Source organism: Lagopus leucura, unplaced genomic scaffold, assembly GCF_019238085.1.
Source record: "Lagopus leucura isolate 7727_CA_CO unplaced genomic scaffold, USGS_WTPT01 Super-Scaffold_100001, whole genome shotgun sequence".
NCBI classification, from domain to species: domain Eukaryota; kingdom Metazoa; phylum Chordata; class Aves; order Galliformes; family Phasianidae; genus Lagopus; species Lagopus leucura.
The window spans coordinates 14,686,341-14,709,005 of NW_024962262.1; the positions used below are offsets into that span (position 1 = coordinate 14,686,341).

Here is a 22,665-nt window from a genome sequence, read left to right on the forward strand (position 1 = left end):
CTAAGGACCATTCAGTTGAAAAATTTCTAAGAGTCATAAATTAAAATGGAGAAAATTTCTATCAGGGTAACTTTTAAAACTTTTTAAAAATTTTCTGTATAAATAACCCTCTAAAAACCCACATGGAAAACTGCACTGTTCTCTAACTGTGAAGACAACATTCGCTCGTTCAACTGAGGGATTTTAGCCTTGCTTAGTCAAACAGAATGCAGTAGTCATTGCAAGTCCAGAGCTACCACTGAACACGCTACAATACTACGTACCATCAGAGTCTATACTGTTTAGTGCTGTTGGAGGTATGATCGATACCTTACATTGGCCAAGTGGACATTTACGAGGGTACAGATCCTTACACGCAGTGTGAACCTAGAAAACAAACAAAAAATGATTTCCCTAATCTACAGTAGTGGAACTACAACAGATAAGAGTATCTGTGGAACAAAACCAGACTAAAATTTAACAATTTGGTGAAGAGAGACCGTACAAAAATACGCGAGTCTTTAACCACAAAAGCTTGTTACACATTCCACAAAATGTAAGTTTGGAGAACTTCATCTTTGACTACTCCTATGGCAGATATAAATTGTCCTTTCAATTGAATGGCTTACCTCCATCCCCTAGCAAGTTAGGACCAAATTCCCAGCAGCCAGCATCTATACTGAGGGGAGCAGGCACACTCTGCACAAGCAAAGCTATTGCTCCATACTTGCAGTTCACTTGAATATTCTGGAAGATGAACAAGCCAGCCAAACCAGCTGAAAACATATCCAGTGTCCCATAAAATATATGCTATATTGTCTTCTTCCATAGCTATTGGAAAATCACACATATGGAAGGTACTGTAATTCATCTAATTTCAAATCACCTCCAGAGATGCCAAGCATTTTCCACTGCCAACACACAGAGCCTTAGACATGTATATGCTGAGAGCCTTAAGAATAAAAAAATCTGCTGACTTCTCAGTTCTATAATTTAGCATATATATAGATTCTAATACACATAGCATTCTTTTTAGACAGGCTAAAAAAAAAAAGAAAAAATTATATTCTGGGGGAGAAAGCAATTGCATTGTCATAGAATTTCAGTCAGCAGTCTACCAAGTATATTAAAGAAGAGAACATCAAGAGTCTTGCAGTAAAATTGTTGAAGATAAATGCAAATTAACTGTTATGAAAGAGACAAAAAAGTTAACATATGTTTATTATGCATACAGAACAGGCATCTGAACCTCCACAGTTATCAGTTAGGAGAAGACAGAGAAATCACACTGGATAACACCTATTAAAGAAAACTGCATTTGTGGGCGTATTAAATATTAAGCAAAAGAAGTAGGACAGTCATGAGAAATGTTGAATGTTAGGAAGACCTGAGTTTGCATAAGCTGCCTCTCCCTACTTAATCTAAAAGCACAGTAATGAAATGAAAAAGTAAAAATAATGGCAAGTAACAGAGCTGGCAAAATCTTAGGCACTGGGATGTGGTACCTACCATAGCTTTACACCAAAGGCACTTCCAATCTTGTAGGCGTAAAACACTGCCACAGGTCTTGTCACAGACTGCACATTTGGCACTGACAGGCAAATTACCCTCTAACCATTGGTGAGGCATAGCTATCTGTGAAGAAGTAGCCATACAAGTTAAACATCCAGATGCAGAAATCACAGCTTTTGTCTCTCAATTACAGGTGAACTATAAGTACTTCCACAGCTCTATCTTTTCATCAGAAAAATGGCAAAGTAAGCGAAGTGACATTGAGTCTTGGTAGGCAACTGCTATCAAAATGGGCTGTGCTGCTGTTTCATAGGTTAGGCTACGAAACAGCCCAGGATAGGTAGAAAGTGTGGCAGCTGAATCATAGAATCATAGAATCACAAGATTGGAAAGGACCTACAAGATCATCTAGTCCAACCGTCCTCCTATCACCATTACTACCACTAAGCTACTAAACCATATCTTGTAGTAAAAGAAGGGAAATACTTCTCACTCAACTATTCGTGACACTATGCTATGACTAGCACAAAACAATGAAGCAGTTAAATCTAGAGATTCTCTAAAACAAATATGCACCCAATCATTTAATACAGATTACGTAGCACAAACCCATCACAATAACTAAAATTCAGAAGAACAGGCAGGAGAGCAGAGTATGTATGTGGCTTTATGTACCACCTCAGTTATCCAAGACTGGTAAGTCACAGCTCTATAAACAGCCTCTGGGTTGAGGACAAAGCTGTTCTCTGTGCGCTCGCTGTCCCAGCAATAATAACTTGTGCATTAAAAGAAATTCCTAGGTGTGCAATTTAGTATTAATTCCAAACAGACCTCCTGAGGAACAGCTATCAGTAAGGAGGACACAAAATAGATTGCCAAAACAGCTTGGTAATGGTGTAAAATACCACTCTTGCTTAAGAGCAGTAGGAAATCCTCAGAGCAATTCTTCACCTTCAGTTTCTCTGCATGTGATCTTTAAAATCTTGTACCACGCATTCAATCTGGTGTCCACAGACATTAAGCTTCTCTTGTAAGAAAGAAATACAACGTTTTGTTTTAAATACCATGATAATCTTTGAAAAGTGTTCGGAAATACAGCCATGTACCATTAGTTCAATGGGTCTCATGACAACATTTCTATGCTTAGCCATTTATTCCATTAGGAACCAGCTACTGGAAAGTACTGTAAATAAGAATAGTACTTACACCATCTTCATCTTCTATGATATCTTTTCCAATGGAGGCTAATGTAGTCCATTTGCAGTTATTTGTTGCTCTGACAGCGCATCTTTTATGTGCTTTAAACTTACACACTGCAAGACACACATGAAGATGTAAACAGGGTTATTTGTTGGATTCCAGTGATACATGTCCTAAAAAAACTAAACAGAGATATTCCATAAGACAGCCAAGTACATGTCATTTACTGTTGCACACGACACAAACTAACAAAAAAGAAAATTCAGTTTACAATCACACCAGCTGTAACTCACTAAACTGGATTTAGAAGCAACAGATCCTGTATGCAGCCTTGGTCATTTTTCAGACACGCTTTGAAAGACCTCAACATATCATAGAATCAGAGAATCATAGAATGGCCTGAGTTGGAAAGGGTCACAATGATCATGTAATTTCAACCCCCCTGCTGTGTGCAGGGTTGCCAACCACCAGACCAGGCTGCCCAGAGCCCCATCCAGCCTGGCCTTGGATGCCTCCAGGGATGGGGCATTTTTCATGTACAGTGCAATGCACTGAAGTACTAACGTACTTCTAACACACCTCTATGTTTTTGCCCTTTCTGTTGTTACAGAGGCACAAATCACATATGTGTTTTAAATCTTTAAGATGTGGTGAAAGAGCATTTGGGAATAGTTTTTTCTTCAGGAGCTCTGTTTCTTTGGTGAAAGGATCCCTTTTACACACTGCAGTGCGCCAGCTTTCCCAGAAGCTGAGAAGGGGAAGAATTAAGCGATGATATATTTATTCAGGCAACCAGTGGTTACAGTATTTCTGAGAGGTTGCTGTAAGAGAGGCCTGACTTCTTACTGGATTATGTATAAAAAATACACTAACTGTAATAACTCAGCACAAATGTCTAATACAGTCAGACAAACTAATAACTATTTGTATTTCATTCCACTTAATTAGTATCACTAGCTAACAATATCCTTCTACCCCAAACACAGTGACGCATAAAACTGTGGGTATTTCTTTTTACTGGAAGTGTATGAGATCATTCTGTTTAGAGTGCATTATATAAATTATTTTAGCAAAGACCATTAAAGGTTTATGAGAACTAGCCAGCAGACCAGAAGAAGTAGTCTCTTTGGAACAAATATTTGACAGGAAACAATCAAAAGTTTTGGCCCATCACTTGTCCATCATTAAAAACATTAAGCCATGGCACAAATGGTCTTGTGAATCATAAATTTCTCATTTTAATTCCACTGGTCTATTGCCAGATCAATTTTAAAAGTGAATGCAAACTAAGTAAGCGACATTTGAGTTTGAGAGCCATCATCCCTATGCTGGGAGACATGTGACAGTATGTGTTTAGATCAAAGAAAGAAATGGAAACAGAAGTTGTTTCGTTGCTTTACAGCAGCTCCTCTGGCCATTTCAAAAAGCAGCATTCACAGCTCCCAACCAACAGGATAGGCTTGCATTTTCAGAATAGCTCAGCATCATAATGTGTGTTTGCCAACGCAAGCTGGTTCCACTTGCCTCAAATCTCAGCTGTCAGGGAAGTGCAGAAACAAAGGCTGCATTTCCAACGTGTTGGGCCTTAGCAGTTTTGCCTCTTGAATATTTTGGAGAAGATGTGCCATCAAATTCAGCTTCTAACTCACAAATGACACATATTTGTCTTTGCTGTGCAGATCTGGGTACAACATATCAGGGATGAGGGGCAGTAGGAAATTCCAAATGACTAAGGCATAAGAAAATAACAATTTTCAAGCCCTATTCATCTACCACCTAGATCTCAGGGCCCTGTATTCACCCTTTGCTCTCTCAGCCAAGCAGGAACAAATTCACACCAAGAATCTGAAGAGCTGCAGAAAGCCACACCATGGACAATATTCCAGCAAGCTATAATGGAAGTTTGATTTGTGGGCACAGTATAATTCAAATCAGAGACCAGATTTTCTGCAAATCATCCCACTGCAGCCCCAATATCATCAAACAATTCATGTGATTTTGAGCAATGAACAAACATTTCTAGAAACAGTGATCTTAAGGCACGGGTGGAAATTTCAAGAAAAACACATCACTGTGCAGGAAAGAGGGGTATAAGAAGGGACATTTCAAATCAAATCTCAACAGCTGCTCTCTAATTTCTTTTATCTCAGGAGATACTGGATTACATTCATGGATTAATTTGATATCTGAAATCTTCTGGAAACATGCAGGCATGTTGCTAAGCACCAGTTGCCATTACTTTGCCACTGAAATGTAAATGATGAGAAAAGGAGAAAAATAGCCCATCAGAATCTAGACTATTTGTAGAACACCATTTCACTTTTTAATTTCCTGTGTAAATATTTCTAGCTGGAACATGAAGCCAATCTCTCTGAAAACCAACCGAAAGAACCACTTAATTAGCGAACAGTTGTCACAGTTGCACCAACATCTGCTGTCAGACAGTGATTAAATCTGCAGCTATTATTATCTATAATGAAGAAAAGTCAACATTACTGAATGTCATCATAGAATCTCTTGCAATCAAAATAGAGATCTTTGCTATCAAACAAACACTTCTGTCTCAAAGGCCTTCCATTCTGTCCACCCATCAATTAATTCAGTTACACTGGGGAAAAGGCATTGCGTGTCCTGCCAAAGTTACCACTCTGCCACCTATTTTATGATGAGTTTTCTAATCTGTATTCTTCAAAAACCAAGAAGCTCCGACTGTACTTTTCCAGCTTCAAAAGCTAAAGCTCAAGTCTTGAAACTGATCTGAAGAACCGTGAGCTGGTATTTGCACATTGTCGAGATGGAAGGATTTATCTTGGAGAGCAGTCCATGAAACCTGATGTTTTGTTTCCAAAACTGTGATCACATGGACGACTGAAAAACCTCAGGGAAAATGGAGAGATTCATACGAGAACAGCAACCTAACTTCACTCCTAGTTGCAGACTATGCTTCTGTTATAAAGGATAAAATTCAATAGGTTCTTGATAGCTTTTACTATTTTCATGCCAGTAACTAAATTAATTTATTTTACAAAGGCAGCACTAAAAGAATATTCATATTAAAAACTCGAGGACCACAAAATTAAGTTAGTCATGCAACTTTAGTTTAGCTTCCATATGCAGGTGTGAAGCCTTCGGTTATATGATCAAACTCTTTTTGAGAAGAGGACCTTCATTCACTTCACGGAATGGATGATTCTTGTCAAGTATGCAGCCGTACCACACTCTTGTTCATAGCAGCCTTCAACAGGTATTTGTCTTATTTAACAAAAGCTAATTAAACACTGTTTTTAGACATAAACATTCATTTCTTTCTAGCCTTTCTGTTTAATAATTATGTTCAGTACTACATTTTTTGAATGCTGAAAAATGCACCTTTATTTTCTCAGTGTACTGCCAAAATATGGGTTTGGTTTTGTACCTATTTAAATAAAGAAGTAAGTGAAGCCAGCAGAGTTTAAGGACAATGGCATTCACTAATTTTTGTTATCAAGAATGAAATGAAGACCTGTTTTTTCAATTTTATCTATCTTGTATGCACTTCTTCAAAACACAGCTTCAATTGATTTCTGCAGCTACTCAACATTCAACACTGATGTAATATAGGTCCCGGATTATCAGCTGAGGTGTCCAGAAAATAAAAAACATATAGCTACTGATTTGATCCAAAATATCATTTACGTGATTTTCCCAGGATTACAGAGGGATATAGTGTGATGCAAAGGCATAGAATACAGAATACAGAATAAAAGGTTTTTGTTATAGCTTAATTCTTTATGAATGTCCTTTCTCTTCTGGGTAGCTTCACTCACTATTCACTCTACAGTCTTTAGAAAATGTGGCAAAAATCCTGGAAATGATGAACATCCAACTAGCATATGTGCAATGCCCTGTGCAGTGGGTAAGAAGAAAAGAGTTCTGTCAACAAAAGAAGACCAAGTGCACGAAGTGCAATTACTGAGATAATTTAATCCCCGTGTTTTATTATTGCTTGAATCATGATCCTCAAGTGTTCTTTCAACATTGCTTTGTCTGTGCAATTCATCATAGTGGAAAGCATCTCATTTAAACTGCAGTCTTCAGCTTATTATGTATATTCTGCAATCAAGATTCAGTCACGACAATTAAACAATACAAAGAAAATACGTATAAAAAGCCTGCAATCCACTATCAAAGACTTGGACAGAAAAGTGGTGTTAATACAGAGTAATTGAGGCTTAAGAGCTTTGAAAGAGTTTCTGTAGATAGTGATCTAGACCTATAGACCAAAGCATTACATGTATTCATAACTTTGCCTGACGACCTCTTAGACTCCTGAGCCTACAATCAAGCTAAGCTTTAAATAACAGAAACATTTGTGGAGCATAAAGAACAAAAGCCTTACTTAATTCAGATTGTTTGGGACAATTTCGAAAGCAAATATTTAATCTCCTTGTCCTGGTAAAGACTGAGGATGAACGTAGAGGAAGATCATTTCTTTAGATAGCTAGAGGAAAATCTTTGTTCATCAACATCACACACACACAACACTTGAAAAGTACATTTTCTTTTGAGAAGACATAGAAAAAGAGATTGGTGGGAGAAACAGCACTGTACAACTGTGGACAAATAAATTTAATTTTTTTTTTTTAGCAGTTAAAGGAATGTAGCCTAGTTTGATAGTTTGATATGAATTTACATCTTCAGTTTGACAAAAGTATCAATTCCTTGACTTCTGAAGAGACGTAAGTTCACACTATATTCAGTCCCCGCACTAAAGGCATTAACGCACTCTGCTTCCCAACACTGGCTTACACCAAACTTACAGGGGTGTCCTCAGAGTGGCCTGCAATTATTTTGGTCAACTTTTGCCAAAGGTTGTTGGAAGGGAAGAGGTGCTGAAAAAAGAAGGCACCCACCTTATTTCCAAAAGAAATTAAGCTTGTGCAGTCAGGTTTGAAAAAGCATTTGGGTAGTGGTGATCTAAGAGAATATTGGGTCATTTGGGTAGCAGATCTAAGAGAATAAAATATCAGAGGACTAATCTTCCAAAGTATCGTAAACAGCAAAACATTAGAATGAAACTGGTTTTTATTTTTACCAATAGCTAGTAGTCAAGAGTCAGGCCAAAAGAGTACAAAGTCTCCAAGCTACTTTCAAAATAACTTGGTGTGCCAGTAACCCAAACCACTGAAAGGAGGAAGAGTTTCAATATCTCTCAAGAAGAAGCCTCTCATACTTTTCAACACATGAGATAATAGAGAGGCTCGGGATCAATGACCACACATATAATTGAATTTAGTATAGATATAAATGGATTCCCAGAGTAAAGCAACATCGGAGGCTTCAGACGTCAGGCATGAATATTTAAACAGGTTTATTTCAAAGACGCAATGAGAAAAAGTAGAACAGAACATGTCAAGGGAATATTAAGTCTCAATACCTACTACATCATTTTTTCAAACAATATATATTTGCTAGCACTGGACAAGTAAAAAATAGATGGTCAACTGCATCAGAAGTGCACAGGACAGAAGCAAGTAAACACGATCTCAAGTCACCTAACATTTTCAGAGGAAGAACTAGCATCAAACTGAAGTACCTTTTTACATGAACAGGTTTCCATGGAACTGGGGAAGAAGTAAGAGTATTCCAAGACAAAAGCCAACCATCAACTGATTTAGATTAGATGGATAATAATGGTACTTCTTTTATTTTTAAAAATACTGGGGGGAAAAAAGATAAAATAGATACTAACTAGTAGCTAAGAAGAAAGTGGAGGTAAACTTCTTAACAGATAGATGAATATCATAATGTCTATATTTAAAACAATCCAGGACAAAAATGTTTATGAAACTGAGGGCAAAGGAGAAGCCAATCCAATCTATCATTAAGAGTCATTGGTGAATGATGAAAGATCAATTGGAGCCAGAAAAGTGAATAAATGTAACAATAGTTTGTAATAACTTATGCAGACAGGTGACAAAGTCCAAATCTGGAAATTACCTTCAAGTTAACATCAACCCCTTGGAAATAAGAACTATACTTAGAAGCACTAAAACCACACTTTGAAAACATTTAGAAAAATGATGAGCTACGACCATTAATATTGATGATCTTATAAGAATAACTCCCACTAATCAACCTTCTAAAATAGCTATAATATTAACTTACAAAAGGATAAATACATTATGAAGGGAAAGGAGCCTTTCTTTTCCTTTTCCTGATTAAATATAGGTGTACTTGCACATAGAGGCAATACAACTGCATTTTAGCTAAGCATACAATACTTCCATCTGCCAGTATCAGACATAGGAAATACCATACTTGCTTCAAAATTGTCCAAATGACTTACACACAGCAGAAAACATATACCAGAGAAGGTGGATGTAATTATGCTACTTCCAATTTCTATGAAATGGGTCTCTACAGTTCCTTGATAACTGCACCATTAGTTACCTAGAGGTATTTGATAATATTAATGCACATAATCATACACAGACCTTCAGTATCATAACAGCATTGATAAAAGAAATGTATTTGCAGTATGCTGACATGCATCCAACAATGAAGCCTTGAATGCAGTAATAAGTTACTCCTTTCTGAATAGTTATCTATTTGTAATTAAGTATTTCATACATAGCAAAAAAAGTGACACTAAAACTTGCCTCTACATTTCGTATACATCATAAGGTCACAATTATGCTTTCTTTTCTCCTGTATTTTAACACTAGCAGACTTACCACAGCTTTTTCAGAGTACTTGCAGCAGGAAATACATAAGCTGTTTCAGGTTTATTACAAATACTTGTTTGCAAAAGATCATTTCTCCAGATCAGCTTAAATCTGAAGTTTTAGTCACACCTCCTGTTTGTTTCTCCTGGATTTGTTTAACCATAACCTGCAAAGGCATTTAACATCCCTACCCCCTCATTTCATGACAGAATTTTCAAAGCAATAAACCTCTCCTCAGTGCAGAACTAAGCGTTAATAATTTTTATAGACGTGGGGCAGAAACTACCATTATGACTTTTTTTTTCCTGAGGAATGCTGATTCTGCACACCAGTAAGACTATTTTGCTACACATCTGCATTTTTCAAGTGCAAATCAAAGAAATCCTATCTTTCCTTGCAAACCATCCACCCAGGCAAGCACATTTCAAACTGGTAGCTGCAGCAGAAGGAAATATTTTATTGAAGTGAGTCAGAAAAAGGCACCTGGAGCACAAAGAGGGTGAGCCATATCATTAGTAGCCACTCTGCCCAAGAGAGAGTCACTCTAGTGAACAGATTTCTCCCTTTGGGCTTTTTGCTAACTCATTATTTTCAGAATCATTATTTGTCTTAAGCTGTCGGTAATTTAGATGTGTACACAGCATTATAAAAGGAGGGAAGAAAGCATTCATTTTACCTTCGCAGGACAGGCCGTGAGAAGTGACTCCAGAGAGGCTCTCTCTGCACACGTTGCAGAAGGTGGGTCGGGCATGGGAGCAGGCGTACCAGTTATGCATCCCTGAGAAATGTTCCACATTAAACTGTGCCGTCTAGTAAAGGAGAAGTTAAGACAAATTTGCAAGTACAGAACACAGCTACGGTGACTGAAATTACCTACCGTTCCACATTACAGGGGACAGTGCAATGTTAGCGATAAGATTTTTCACAGGGATACTTAGCTTGCTCTACCTCCAAACTTCTAGACAAAAGTATCACAAGAATCCCGTAGCAAGCTCTTAATGTGAAGCTTTATCCTGACACTACGTAGACTTTTCACACCAAGAAAGGTGAGCTACTCTAGCTCTGTGTCCTGTTGCTTGATCTGTTCAGCTGGAGCAGGTAGCACCAACAGGGAGCTCAACTTACCTCATAGTGTTCCCGGGACTGTACGGACTTCAGAGAGCTTATCCAGTCCTCCATTTCTTTTCTGTTCTCAGCACACAGTATCAGCCTCCTAAACGGAGTGATTATCTGAAAAAGATTGGCATTCTGGTGATTCCAGATGGCAAAACCCATGACAGAATACAGTACCTAATGCAACATTTTCCATGAGATGATGCAAAAGGAAGACACACCCCAGACCACAAGACGTTCAGCACTTAACAGTAATATTTTCGTTACTACTCCACCAATCACAAAAGAGTTTGTTTTTCCTTCTGCAGTTCCTAAGCTTCTCATCAGGCTTCAATATAGGCTTTTACAACATCTATTGATCGTGCCTCCTTCTCAGCTCTTAGTGCACTGGTGCTTAAGTACTCAAACAGAAGGCACTGAAACCAATAAAAGAACTGTTCTAGAAATCAGTAATTGATTAAGATTGCAATCCTAGTTCATAACAGTTACAGAGGTCCAGTTGCAAGGTCCAGTCAAATTACGGGACACCAAACAAATAAATACATACTTAAAAGCCAAAAGCCCGGAAGACTTAAAACAACAACAATAAAAGCTTTCATTGTACTTCCCAACATCAAATATTGACAATAAACTCACACAGTTTTATACATACGAACAGTTAAACCAGAACTTTATATATAAAGTCTAGGAACACATACAAATCTCTATAGAGAGACACAGAGAACAAATGCAAACATCTGAAATCAAATCCTACAATCCTACTGGAGCAGTCGAATAAATTCCTGGAGCAAGTTGATGCTGAAGAGATTTCAGTGGTCTGGCTTTAGATACTAGAATTCTGAAAATGTTCTATCTAGGAGGTTTATTCAAAGCAGAAGCTGTTTCTTCCTTTCCCTCACCAGTAGGAAAATAATTAAAATACCAGCAAGGCATCAGAAACTATCATCAGCAAACTCCCACTGAAATTATTTTCAGCACTGCACAAAAATAGATTAAGCAGTTACTTTCACAGCAAAGAATTTAAAACAAAACAGGTACACGAAATTAGAGGGAAGTTATTTGTAGTTGGCTTTTTTTTTTTTTTTTTTTTTTTTTGTAGGATGTCTGAAAAAATTAAGTGTAATCTCTATCACACCTAAACCCACTGCATAGCACCTACAACCCACACTTGCAGATTACTTAAATAAAACAAAGAAAGGACCACCAAAAAATGCCATCCCTCAGCGCTGCTTGAAATGCTACAGGCTATGGATAATAACATTTGCACAACATTAGCAAGCACTCACCTACATCTGCATTTACTTACCCAGTGTCTGCTGCAAATAGTCTCTAGCCTTGATTTGTTCTATCCACTTCTTCATTAAACTGAGCTGCACTTAACGTATCTCAGAGGCAATGCAACTGAAGTGCAGCAAGCTGCAAGTCACATGGAATAGAGGCAAAACCCTTTGGGTTTGCTTTCTTTTCCTCTTTTTTTTTTTTTTTTAAACGTATATACTTCAAATGGAAGGGAATAGTTTCTCCGTTTTCTATTTCGTTCAATCTTGCTTAAGCATTTTAATAAGGTTTATTAGTAGCTATCTGTGACTCTTCCTAAAGAACAGTTAATGCAAAGAGCAATGCTTCTCTCATTAGTTTGGAGCCAAACAGACGCTTTATTACTTCAAAATGTTTTTCTAGGCCAGGTCATCAAATGAAGCCCAGAAAAGCCATTAAATCATAATATAACCCTGGCTCCAACAACAATCAGCATTCTTCAGGAATTTCCAGGTTTCAGCAGACTCAGAAATCTTATTTGCGCAAATTCAGCCACCAGATTATTTCTTATTATCTAGCACGACATTATACACAGATTAAGCAAGGAAAAAGCCCACCCAAAATGCTGTGTTTCAAATCTGTTCTCATTCCTAGTTCAACCGTGTAACCAGGTGTTGCAGAATGCCATTAAGCAACAACAACTGCATTGATTACCAAAGACTACTGAAAATCTTGATATTTTCAAGTAACATCTATTTATGCTGCTCTTGTCTTTAGCAGTATCAATTGTGGAAATCCCCTCGGTACTCCCTCACTCTCCTCTCCCAAAATCAAGACCTCAGTTCAGTTTCTCACAAAGAATTATCTGCTGCCAGCTGAGATCAGAGCATCATAGAATCATAGAATGACCTGGACTGGAAGGGACCTCAAGGACCTGGACACAGTACTCCAGATGGGGCCTCACAAGGGCAGAGTAGAGAAAGATAATCACTTCCCTGTCCCTGATGGTTACCCCTACCAAGATGCCCTCTGGTCAAAAGCATCAGCAGAGGGCTGGTAAATATGACAGAAGACAACAGCACCTGCAGAAACAACTATAAAGGAGTCTGGTGGGCACACAAATGTCCTGGCTACAAAATTATGGCACCAAACATCACTAATTAATGCATACAAACAACAGAAATTCCTACATCCCAAGTTCTTATTAATTATCCACTCTGAGTACTTCAAGATCCAAAGAGTTAAATTATATACTGATGGTCACATGAATGATCAGTGCTACAAAAACAAAGTTGGAAGGTACGCATATGTACGTATATGCACGATGATTAATCTATATATTCTCTTTACATGTTTCTAGCAACAAACTTCAAGAAAGAATATGACACATGAAAGAAGACAAAATGCATTATATGCTAAAATACTGGCAAGATTGGGTGGCAGAGAGAGAGAGAGAAGCCACAATATGCTCTCATTATTTATTAGGTACAAATGTTGCTCTGAAAGTAATGCCTCTTACTTACTTCTTTGGAAACTACAACAAAGAGCTCAAGAACACTTTGATAGAGCAAATTCTCATTTACAAAACAGTTTTTCATCACAGTTACCACCAGAAGCTATGCATTCTCTCCAGCAATGAACAAGAGCCTAAATGCCGTGCTCGTAACAATCTGCACCAGCGGAGATGACCACTGTTGCTGTTGCCACTGCTGAAATGCACCACCCACCACCTCACTCTGCTCACATCCACTGTTCAGTTTCCATAAATGTTGACTGAGGGTCGATAAATGTCAGTGTGTGTCATGTTTTTTTCACATGGAGGAATTCATAGACACTACCTTTGTTTCATACGTACTTCCACATTTCCACACCACCATTCTGTCAGACTGCCCCTCTACTGCCATCTGTCACACAGCAACAGAATGGAACAAGATAATGGTGGGAAGGTTCAGCTTCTATTACCATACCACCAACATCTGCCTCTGTTGTCATGGGTCAATAATAAAATAGGAGGCATTACATTCAGAGCAGCTCTCATAATTTACGTAGTATGAGAACTCAAGGAACTAAGGAAATGATTATCAAGCAAAAAGTGGTCATTGGGTTTTTTTTGTAACTTGTCGCTAAGACTTGGAAAGTATTTCCAAAGGCTGTGTAGGAGACTGAGGTATTAATGTCTAAAAAGGTATCTAACAATTTCATTAAGAACAGATGTGTCATGTACTGCAAAACACAACATCTCCAGTTCTTCAACTTAGGAAGTCTATAAAGTCCAAAAATTACTAAGTGTTATGAAATTATGAAAGAGGAAGAATTACTGTATATGTCCTGCTTCTTTCCTTTCATGAACAACTGCTACTGCTGTTACAGCACTCTGATTCAGTAGTTTTATGTGCTTTACAATGACTCAGTATCTTACTTGTCCTAAACTCAGAATGATTTCATAGATCATCTTACTTGCATTTATACAGAAGACATTCTTATAAATGCTCATGGAACACTATGATAAATTAACCTCAGTAGGACGTTTGGAGTGCATTTATTCCACAGAATTAAAGACAGTTAAACCTGCATGCAGGCATAATCAAAATTAAAATGGTTATAATTGTTTTTAAAGTTAATTTGTGACCATGTAAACTTGGTAATCTCATTTTATTGCATGCAGCCGTATTCATACTTCTGTTATCTTGTATCCTTTCTTCTATTACATATACCACTTTTTTTCATGATTAATATTCACTGCCCCAAATATTATTATTTATAGATCATTCCTATAATATTTTTAATATTTTATATATATATTATATAATCAGAGAAAAGAAGAATTTGTATAATACAATGGCAAAGGAAGTACCACAGAAACCACTGGAAGATCACAGGAGGAACAAAATAATAAAAAAAAATTCTTAAATCTTGGGGGAAGTACAGTGCTAATGGTTCACATGCTGACAAAGCAGCAGACAAATCAAGAAGAATGAAGACAGACGAAAGGCTTTAAAATAAGCAGATTTAATTTAGAAGATTAAGTTGCTTTGAAAATTTTCACCCTTGTCAGGTAGCCAGGAAGAAGTCATTCCTGGTTTGGGGAGAGAAAATTACCAAAGCCAGATTCTTCAGTATATTGTAAAGTAATGAAATTGAAGTAGTGGGATTAAAAAAGATGTTTAATGCAGAAGGTATAGGGAAAGAAAGAGGGTGTACAGTCTGAAAAGCCAAAGGGAAACAATACAAATCCCAAAATATCAGAAGGAATAAAGAATGTCTGTATAGAAAGAAAAATGGCCCACTGTTGTGACAACATTACTGTTCTGTTCAGAAAAATAAGGGTTTTTTTCACTGGGAATAAAGGGCAGATGAAGAGGACATTTCTCAGACTGTAACCATACAGGACTTGCCATAAATTTGGATTTTCTGACATAATGAAACAAAGATAATTTGGCTTCTAAAAAAAGTATGCATGCTCATACATATATACACACAACTAGAAATTGTATTGATGAAAATGACAAGTTCTGCACCATTTCTGCAACTTTTACTTCAAAGACCACTTATAGGGAAAAAGCTCAACACTCAAAAAGAAATAAAGTTACCATTAAATTCACTGCAGATTTGAAATAACCTTTTGCTCTCAAGAGGGATAACTTCACCAATAACACTCTTATATGTCTTCAACCCCATGGGCTTATATTTGGGGAATGACTGTTTATGAGGGTGGACAGTGATAGGACAAGGGGGAATGGTTTTAAACTGAGACAGAGGAGGTTTAGGTTAAATAGTAGGAGGAAGTTTTGCACTCAGAGGGTGGTGATGCACTGGAACAGGTTGCCCAAGGAGGCTGTGGATGCCCCATCCCTGCAGGCATTCAAGGCCAGGCTGGATGTGGCTCTGGGCTGCCTGGTCTGGTGATTGGCAACCCTGCACATAGCAGGGGATTGAAATTAGATGATCTTTAAGGTCCCTTTCTATGATTATATTCCAGGCCATTCTATGATTCTATGATTTAAGACCTGCAGGAAATCATATAGAACCAGAGTTCAGACAGAGCACATTTCCAAAACTTTAAAATTTTTCATATCAGCAGTATTTCAGAAAACACAGGTCCCACAGTTTGGCGGCTACAGTTGTGGGTGCTTTTATATGAAAGTCCTATACACTACAAAGAGCGGGCTAATTTAGGCAGGCAACACAGCTTTGAATTCATTACTGCCACACAGAACAAAGAGACTGCTATAAACATCTCCCTTGCACATGCACGAGTTAAGACACTTAATTTCTCTTCCAAACAATAACTCTTCATCTTACCATCAAGTCAAAGAAAGATCAGTCAAATATAAATTAACGTAAGGGTGTTCTAAGTAAGTATTCTTAGAATAAGGACTACATTACTTACTGATAGATACATCAATTAATACTGATATGGAGCACTGTCTGGAATACTTCTATGTTTTCAAAAAGAAAACAGGAGTGCCATATTACAAAATCACTGCTGTCAACAGCGCAGTAAAACGGCAACTCTTGTGGATCTTCTGGAATACACCTCCTCTGCTTCCCTTCTCATTATAACTATATTTTTAAAAAACAAGTCCTTACGTTTTATTTGTGCATGTGTGAATGTCCTTGAAGTCACAAATTCACCTTTAAAAAGTGCATTAATTATTTGGGAAAACTAGTATTTCACAAGTGCTGAACAACACTGTAATCTGCTATCCAAAAACCAAGCCAAAACAGCAATTCAAAGAAAATGCACACATTACATTTCCTAATCAAGAAAATAATGGTCCGCATCTCGGCAGCAATTGCAAAGTACCCTCCTTCCTGCAACATGATATTTGCATTACAGCACCTTGTGCTGCTCTGAACTATTATCAAGCATTAGACTAATAGCACTTTCTATAACAGGTCTTGAATGGGCTTGGTAATGTAGAAACATCACTTAGAAGAAGAAGCAGGTGGGGGAATAGTTTTGCTCTTCTTCGAACAGATATATTAAAAATATATTTCTGGAACTAATGAAGAGAAGGCAATTTAACCAAGAGGGCACACCCACACCTTTCCACTCAAGGACAGCACCTAATGCCTGAACGTAAGAGAATGATTGCTTTGTGACTTCTCTGTCCTACAAACTGTTGGGGAGTGAGTTCTGGGAAATACCACTGTGTCAGGACAATGATTCCTTCCTGCTCACTGTCTGCCCCTCCATTTCTCCTGTGAGGAGCTGACTTTGTTTAGCTTGGAAAAGAGAAGGCTCCAGGGAGACCTCATTGTGACCTTCCAGTACTTGAAGGGAGCAGATAAACAGGAGGGGGTATGATTGTTTGTGAGGGTGCATCGTGATAGGGTGAGGGGGAGTGGTTTTAAACTGAGACAGGGGAGGTTTAGGTTAGATATTAGGAGGAAGTTTTTCATACAGAGGGTGGTGATGCACTGGAACAGGTTGCCCAAGGAGGTTGTGGATGCCCCATATCACAGAATCACAGGAATCACAGAATGGCCAGGGTTGGAAGGAACCTCAAGTATTATGAGTCTCCAACCCCCCTGCCACAGGCAGGGCCACCAACCTCCCCATTTAATACTAGACCAGGCTGCCCAGGGTCCCATCCAATCTGGCCTTGAACACCTCCAGGGATGAACAGGGCATCCACAACCTCTCTGGGCAGCCTGTTCCAGCACATCACCACTCTCTGTAAAGAGTTGCCCCCTGACATCCAACCTAAATCTCCCTTCCCTCAACTTAAAACCATTTCCCCTTGTTCTGCAGTTGTTAACCCTTTCAAAGAGTTGATTTCCCTCCTATTTGTAGGGTCCCTTTCAGTATTGAAATGCTGCAGTGAGGTCACCCCACAGCCTTCTTTTCTCTAGGCTGAACAAGCCCAGCTTTCTCAGCCTATCTTCATAGGGGAGGTGCTCCAGTCCCCTGATCATCTTCATTCTCTATCCCTGGAGGCATTCAAGGCCAGGCTGGATGTGGTTCTGGGCAGCCTGGTCTGGTGGTTGGCGACCCTGCACATAGCAGGGGAGTTGGAACTAGATGATCATTGTGGTCCTTTTCAACCCAGGCCATTCTATGATTCTATGATTATGATTTCCCTGTCCTCATAGAAATAAGGACCATGTCACATTCACATGGGCCTTGTAGGATGAAAAAATGCATCTCTGTCTTCGGTGCTAGGGGTAGGCTGCTAGGGTTATTGATGCATGTCAATCTACAACAGCTTGTCTGCAAACATCCCAATGATAACAGTTGGGCAGCTTTCTGCCCAACTTTCAATTCCTTTGGGTTAAGGATACTAAATTAATGATACAGTGCTACATACCAAATGTGTAGTAGGTACTTTACAGCGAATTGTCAGTATTATTTTATGAGATGAGCCAAGCCAGGCAAAAGTACAAATTACCAAACAGAAAGAGCTGAGCATTTAAAAGCAAGGTGAGTAATGAATGGCTATTATATTTGCTTAAGTACAATACAGAATTTGTAATCAGATCAATTATCTCTCTATTCCACTAAAAAAAGTTGCTTCCCTCTTTTTGCTGGTCTTCTCCTATTTTAATTGTTCCCAATCTCACAAGTAACTGTGTGGTTTCAGACCCCACAGTTAGAAATCCTAGGAGGGGAAAGAAAAGATGCCATGCAGCATCTCCCACACCATAACCAAAAGGCAGGACAAACATGGATAGCTTCACCAGCTTCATTTTGCAGAATAATCTAGCCCAAGTAATTTAGGTGGCTTTGCTTGACCACATCCCCAGCAAAAATGAATAGGAGCACATCCCCCCGCAAAAAAAAACCCATCCAGGCAGGTGAAGGACAAGCAGGTGACAAAGACTAGCAAATACGCATTCACCAAAAGGAAGTCATGCTTGACAAACCTGACAACCTTATATGATGAAATGATTGTCTTGGTGGATGAGGAGAAAGATGATTTGGTAATTCTCCAACTTGACCTCAGTAAGGCTTTAGGCACTATCCCATAAGCTGCTCGTATGGAAGTTGATGAAGTTAGGATTGTAAGTATGGGCTGGATAAACACACAGTGAAGCTGACTGTAAACAGGATGAATGTCTCTGTCTGTGTCGCAGAGTTTAGCTAGAGGCCAATAACTAGCAATGCACCACAGGGGGTAAGTACTGGGTTCTGTCCTGTTTAACATCTTAATTACTGATCTAGATGATAGAGCATAGTATACCCTCAGCAAGTTTGTAGATGACAGAAAACTGAGAGTAGTGGCCAATGTACCAGAAGGCTGACATCCAGAGGGACTGTGACAAATGACAGAAATGGACTGATGGGGAACCACACAGACTAGGAGTGCAAAAACCTGCATCTGAGGATAAATAACTTTTGGCATCAGTATATGCTGGGGACTGCCCAGCTGGAAAACAGCTTTGCAGAAAAGAACCATGATTCAGCAACATGCCCTTGCAGCAAAGCATCCAGCACAATGCTGGGCTGCATTAGGTAGAGTATCACCAGCAGGTCAAAAGAGATGATCCTTCCTCTCTACTCTCAGTACAAGAGAGACTTGAACATGCTGGAAGGAGTCCAACAGAGGACCATGGAGATGATGAAGGGCCTGGAGCACCTCTCCTGCAAGAGAGGCCAAGAGAGCTGGAGCTGCTCAGCTGGAGAAGAAGAGACTCAGAGGAATCTCATCAACGTCCATCAAGACCTGAAGGAAGGTGCTAAGATGACAGAGCCAGGCTTTGTTCAGTGGTACCCAGTATCAGGATATGAGACAATGGGCACAAACTGGAGCAGAGAAGGATCCATCCAAACATCAGCAAACTGTGTTTTTGACTAGAATTGACAAGAATTGGCACAGGTTGCCCAGAGATGTTGTGTAGTTTCCCTTCTTGGAGACATTAAAAAGCCATCTGGACACAGTCCTCAACAGTCAGCTCTGCATGGCTCTGCTGAAGAAAGGGGGTTGGACCAGATGGCCTTCAGAGCTCTCTTCCAAGCTCAGCCATTCAGTGATTCTGTGAAAACAGAATCCAGGTATATCAAGAACTCCAGCTGCAACATAGAACAATAAAGCTGTAGACTGGGAACCACTCTATATAATCCAAGGTCTGCACATTTCTTTAAATTTCATATATAAAGCTTTGATTTGTATGTCAGCATGCTGTGCTCTTAATGCCTGCTTCACAAGCTTATTACACAACAGCAGATGAGACGGCTTCAGTGCTTAAAGGAAAACACTGAGTTACGCATTCAATGGCATTAGGTGCAAAGTTACATAAAATAGAAGAGCAGCTATTTTCTTCTTCTGTAATACCAGATTCCTGTTTAAACATAATCCAGCTGTTTAAAGTTAAGGATATTTGCTCAGGAGAAGCAGGAAATTTATTCAGTTTACACCAACAGCACTGTTTATGAAACTGTTTTGTATACAGGAACTGCACCAAAGGATAATTTTTAAGGTTTCTTCAGGTGTTTTACTTAATTCTAAAGCAAAGAGAGAAAGATAAAACAGAACAGTGAAGTGCAAAACTACAGGAAGAATGAAAGCTGGCAATCCTCTTTCGCTAATTCCTGGAGCACTGCTTGCTTTCCAGACACACCCGTTACACTGGTGTCACACTATGAGTTCAGAGAAGGAAATAAAAGGAATCTTCAGTTTATTTGGTCATTTTGTTGTGTTTCAAAAACAATAATAGTAATAATAACAATAAAACTCTTAGAAAACTAAAGGAAGAAAATGAAACTTGCATTTCCCTGACCTACTTAAGAAAAACTTCTGCTTAAAATCAAAATTGTGGAAAACCAGCTCCAGGTAAACACAACCAGAACCAAAACATACAACACAGACCACAATGTTCACATTTTAATGACCCCATTTTTTCTCTTCTGAAAATTGTTCAGCTTTATTGTAATAGTTCAACCCCAAGTGATTTATCTATGGATTTTAGCTTCATAGCTGAAATGCTTTATTGCTTTTTCATAATGAAATATAAAGCTTCAACGTTTCCAGACACTCCAGGGAAAGGGAGACAGTGCATCATTCAGAAATAAGGAGTTTAAAACTTGAAAGTCACACCCAAAGCTTTCCAAAGAGCTCTCAGCTTCATTACTTCTTGTCACTGTCAGAGGCTGGGAGAAAATTAGCAAATGCTAAGTGGAGGAAAGAATCTAAGTGCATTGCAACTGCACAATAATTGCTTTTGTCTCTCCTTTTTTTTTTTTTTTTTCCTACAGCATAATTAATTTGCTATATCAGTATTTGTTTTGTTTCTAAGCTGCCTGAATACAGAAAAAAAAAAAATGGACTAGAAAATTGAACAAAATGGAATAAAAAGCACTTTCCCTCTGTTTCTGTGGTTTGAATATTGCTTAGGCTGGGAGCATCAAAAAGCCTTCTGTCATTTAGAGGCTAATCAGTATCTATACAGAACAGCAGATAGCTCACAACTGGGGAAAAGCTGAATCCACCCAAATAGCAGTCCACTCAAGGCTGAGTCACATGGGGGAGGCCAACAGCACAGGAACCTGAACTGTTTCCAGCCGTTCTGCCCGTCCCTGAGATATCAAGAGGATCTGAGATATTTAGGGATGTTACTGCAGGACTTCTGTTTACCTTGCTCTAAACTGCAAATGGGGCACAATAGGCGAATGTCTGCATGTGCCATCCATGTCTTGAAGCCGTGCTGTGCACTTTCCCTTCTGATGACACCAAGTGCAGCATTTAAAATGCAGTGTTGCTGGGACGGGGATTCAGCTGAAGCAAAAGCACTTTAAATAAAGGCACCTTCAAAAGTGCTTGAGCTCCCATCACCAGTGTGTGCTGTTAAGACGTTGTAACTGAACTTGAACTCAAAGGAAACGTAAGTTTGCCCAAACCCAGGAAACTGTTATGCAACTATTACTATTTATTTTAAATTATTATGCAACTGACATGGGAGGATACAATGAGGATGAAGCCAGGCTCTTTTCAATGGTTCCCAGCATTAGGAAAAGCACTGACACAGGATGCCCAGAAGTATGGCATCTCCTCCTTGGGGATCTGCCAGAGCCACCTGGACATGGTCCTGGGCACCCTGCTCTGGGTGCCCCTGCTGGGGCAGGGGATGGAACAGAGGAACCCAGAGAGCCCTGCCCGCCTCATCCGTGCTGGGGTTCTGAGTTGAGGCAGTCCAAGGAGTATTCATACAAGACTGAATTTACTAAGGTTAACGTGTAAACTATTTGAAATCTGTGGTTTAGGTAAGTTTATCAAGAAGCAGAAACATGTTTCAAACACAGATTCATTCTTACCAAACACGTTTTTCACAAAGAAATAAAATTTCAGATAGATGTACTCCAGAGTATTCCTACAGAGAGAAGTTCAAAGGTTAACCATCTAGCTAAGATCAAGGCAGCAATACAGAATTGATTCAATTCTTCACATCTTAAAAGCACTGAGAGCAGTAACCTTAAATCTCATTACTATGGAAACTCTCCAGCCAGATCCAGAAAAGGAAGCAAACAGACGATGACAGCAACTGAGGGAAGTCAACCGGAAGGACAACATGTCCCATCACTGGAAGTGTCCAAAGTCATGTTGGATGCAATTTTAATCGAATTGATCTATTGAAAGATGTCTCTGCCCACATCAGGGGAGCTGGACTGGATAATCTTTAAAGGCTGCTTACAATATGAACCACTTCGTGATTCGAGTTGTGAGTTGATTTCACTTAACTACACAAAAATAACAACTACAATAACAACAACAACAAAAAAAAAAAAAAGAAAAGAAAAAGAGAGGCAGTAGAAAGAACAGAAAAGGTCAACACACCCTTTAGGTCATTGGACAGAAGAAAAAGCCTAAAAAAGTTACTGAGGTAGAGTACTGTCTGAAAGAGGCTTGAGGCTATTATCAAAGAAACAATCTAATGTTCATTGAGACTGAGCTGCAGC

General features: G+C 38.8%; 1 protein-coding gene across 1 annotated transcript in view; it reads right to left on the reverse strand.

Moving 5' to 3' along the window:
- Positions 1–22,665, reverse strand: part of DGKH (diacylglycerol kinase eta) — a 152,894-nt gene that overhangs the window by 43,172 nt on the left and 87,057 nt on the right. Inside the window, 5 exon segments of the mRNA XM_042868338.1 lie at positions 264–366; positions 1,489–1,614; positions 2,698–2,804; positions 10,075–10,207; positions 10,524–10,628. Coding sequence (XP_042724272.1) covers positions 264–366; positions 1,489–1,614; positions 2,698–2,804; positions 10,075–10,207; positions 10,524–10,628 — 574 coding nt within the window.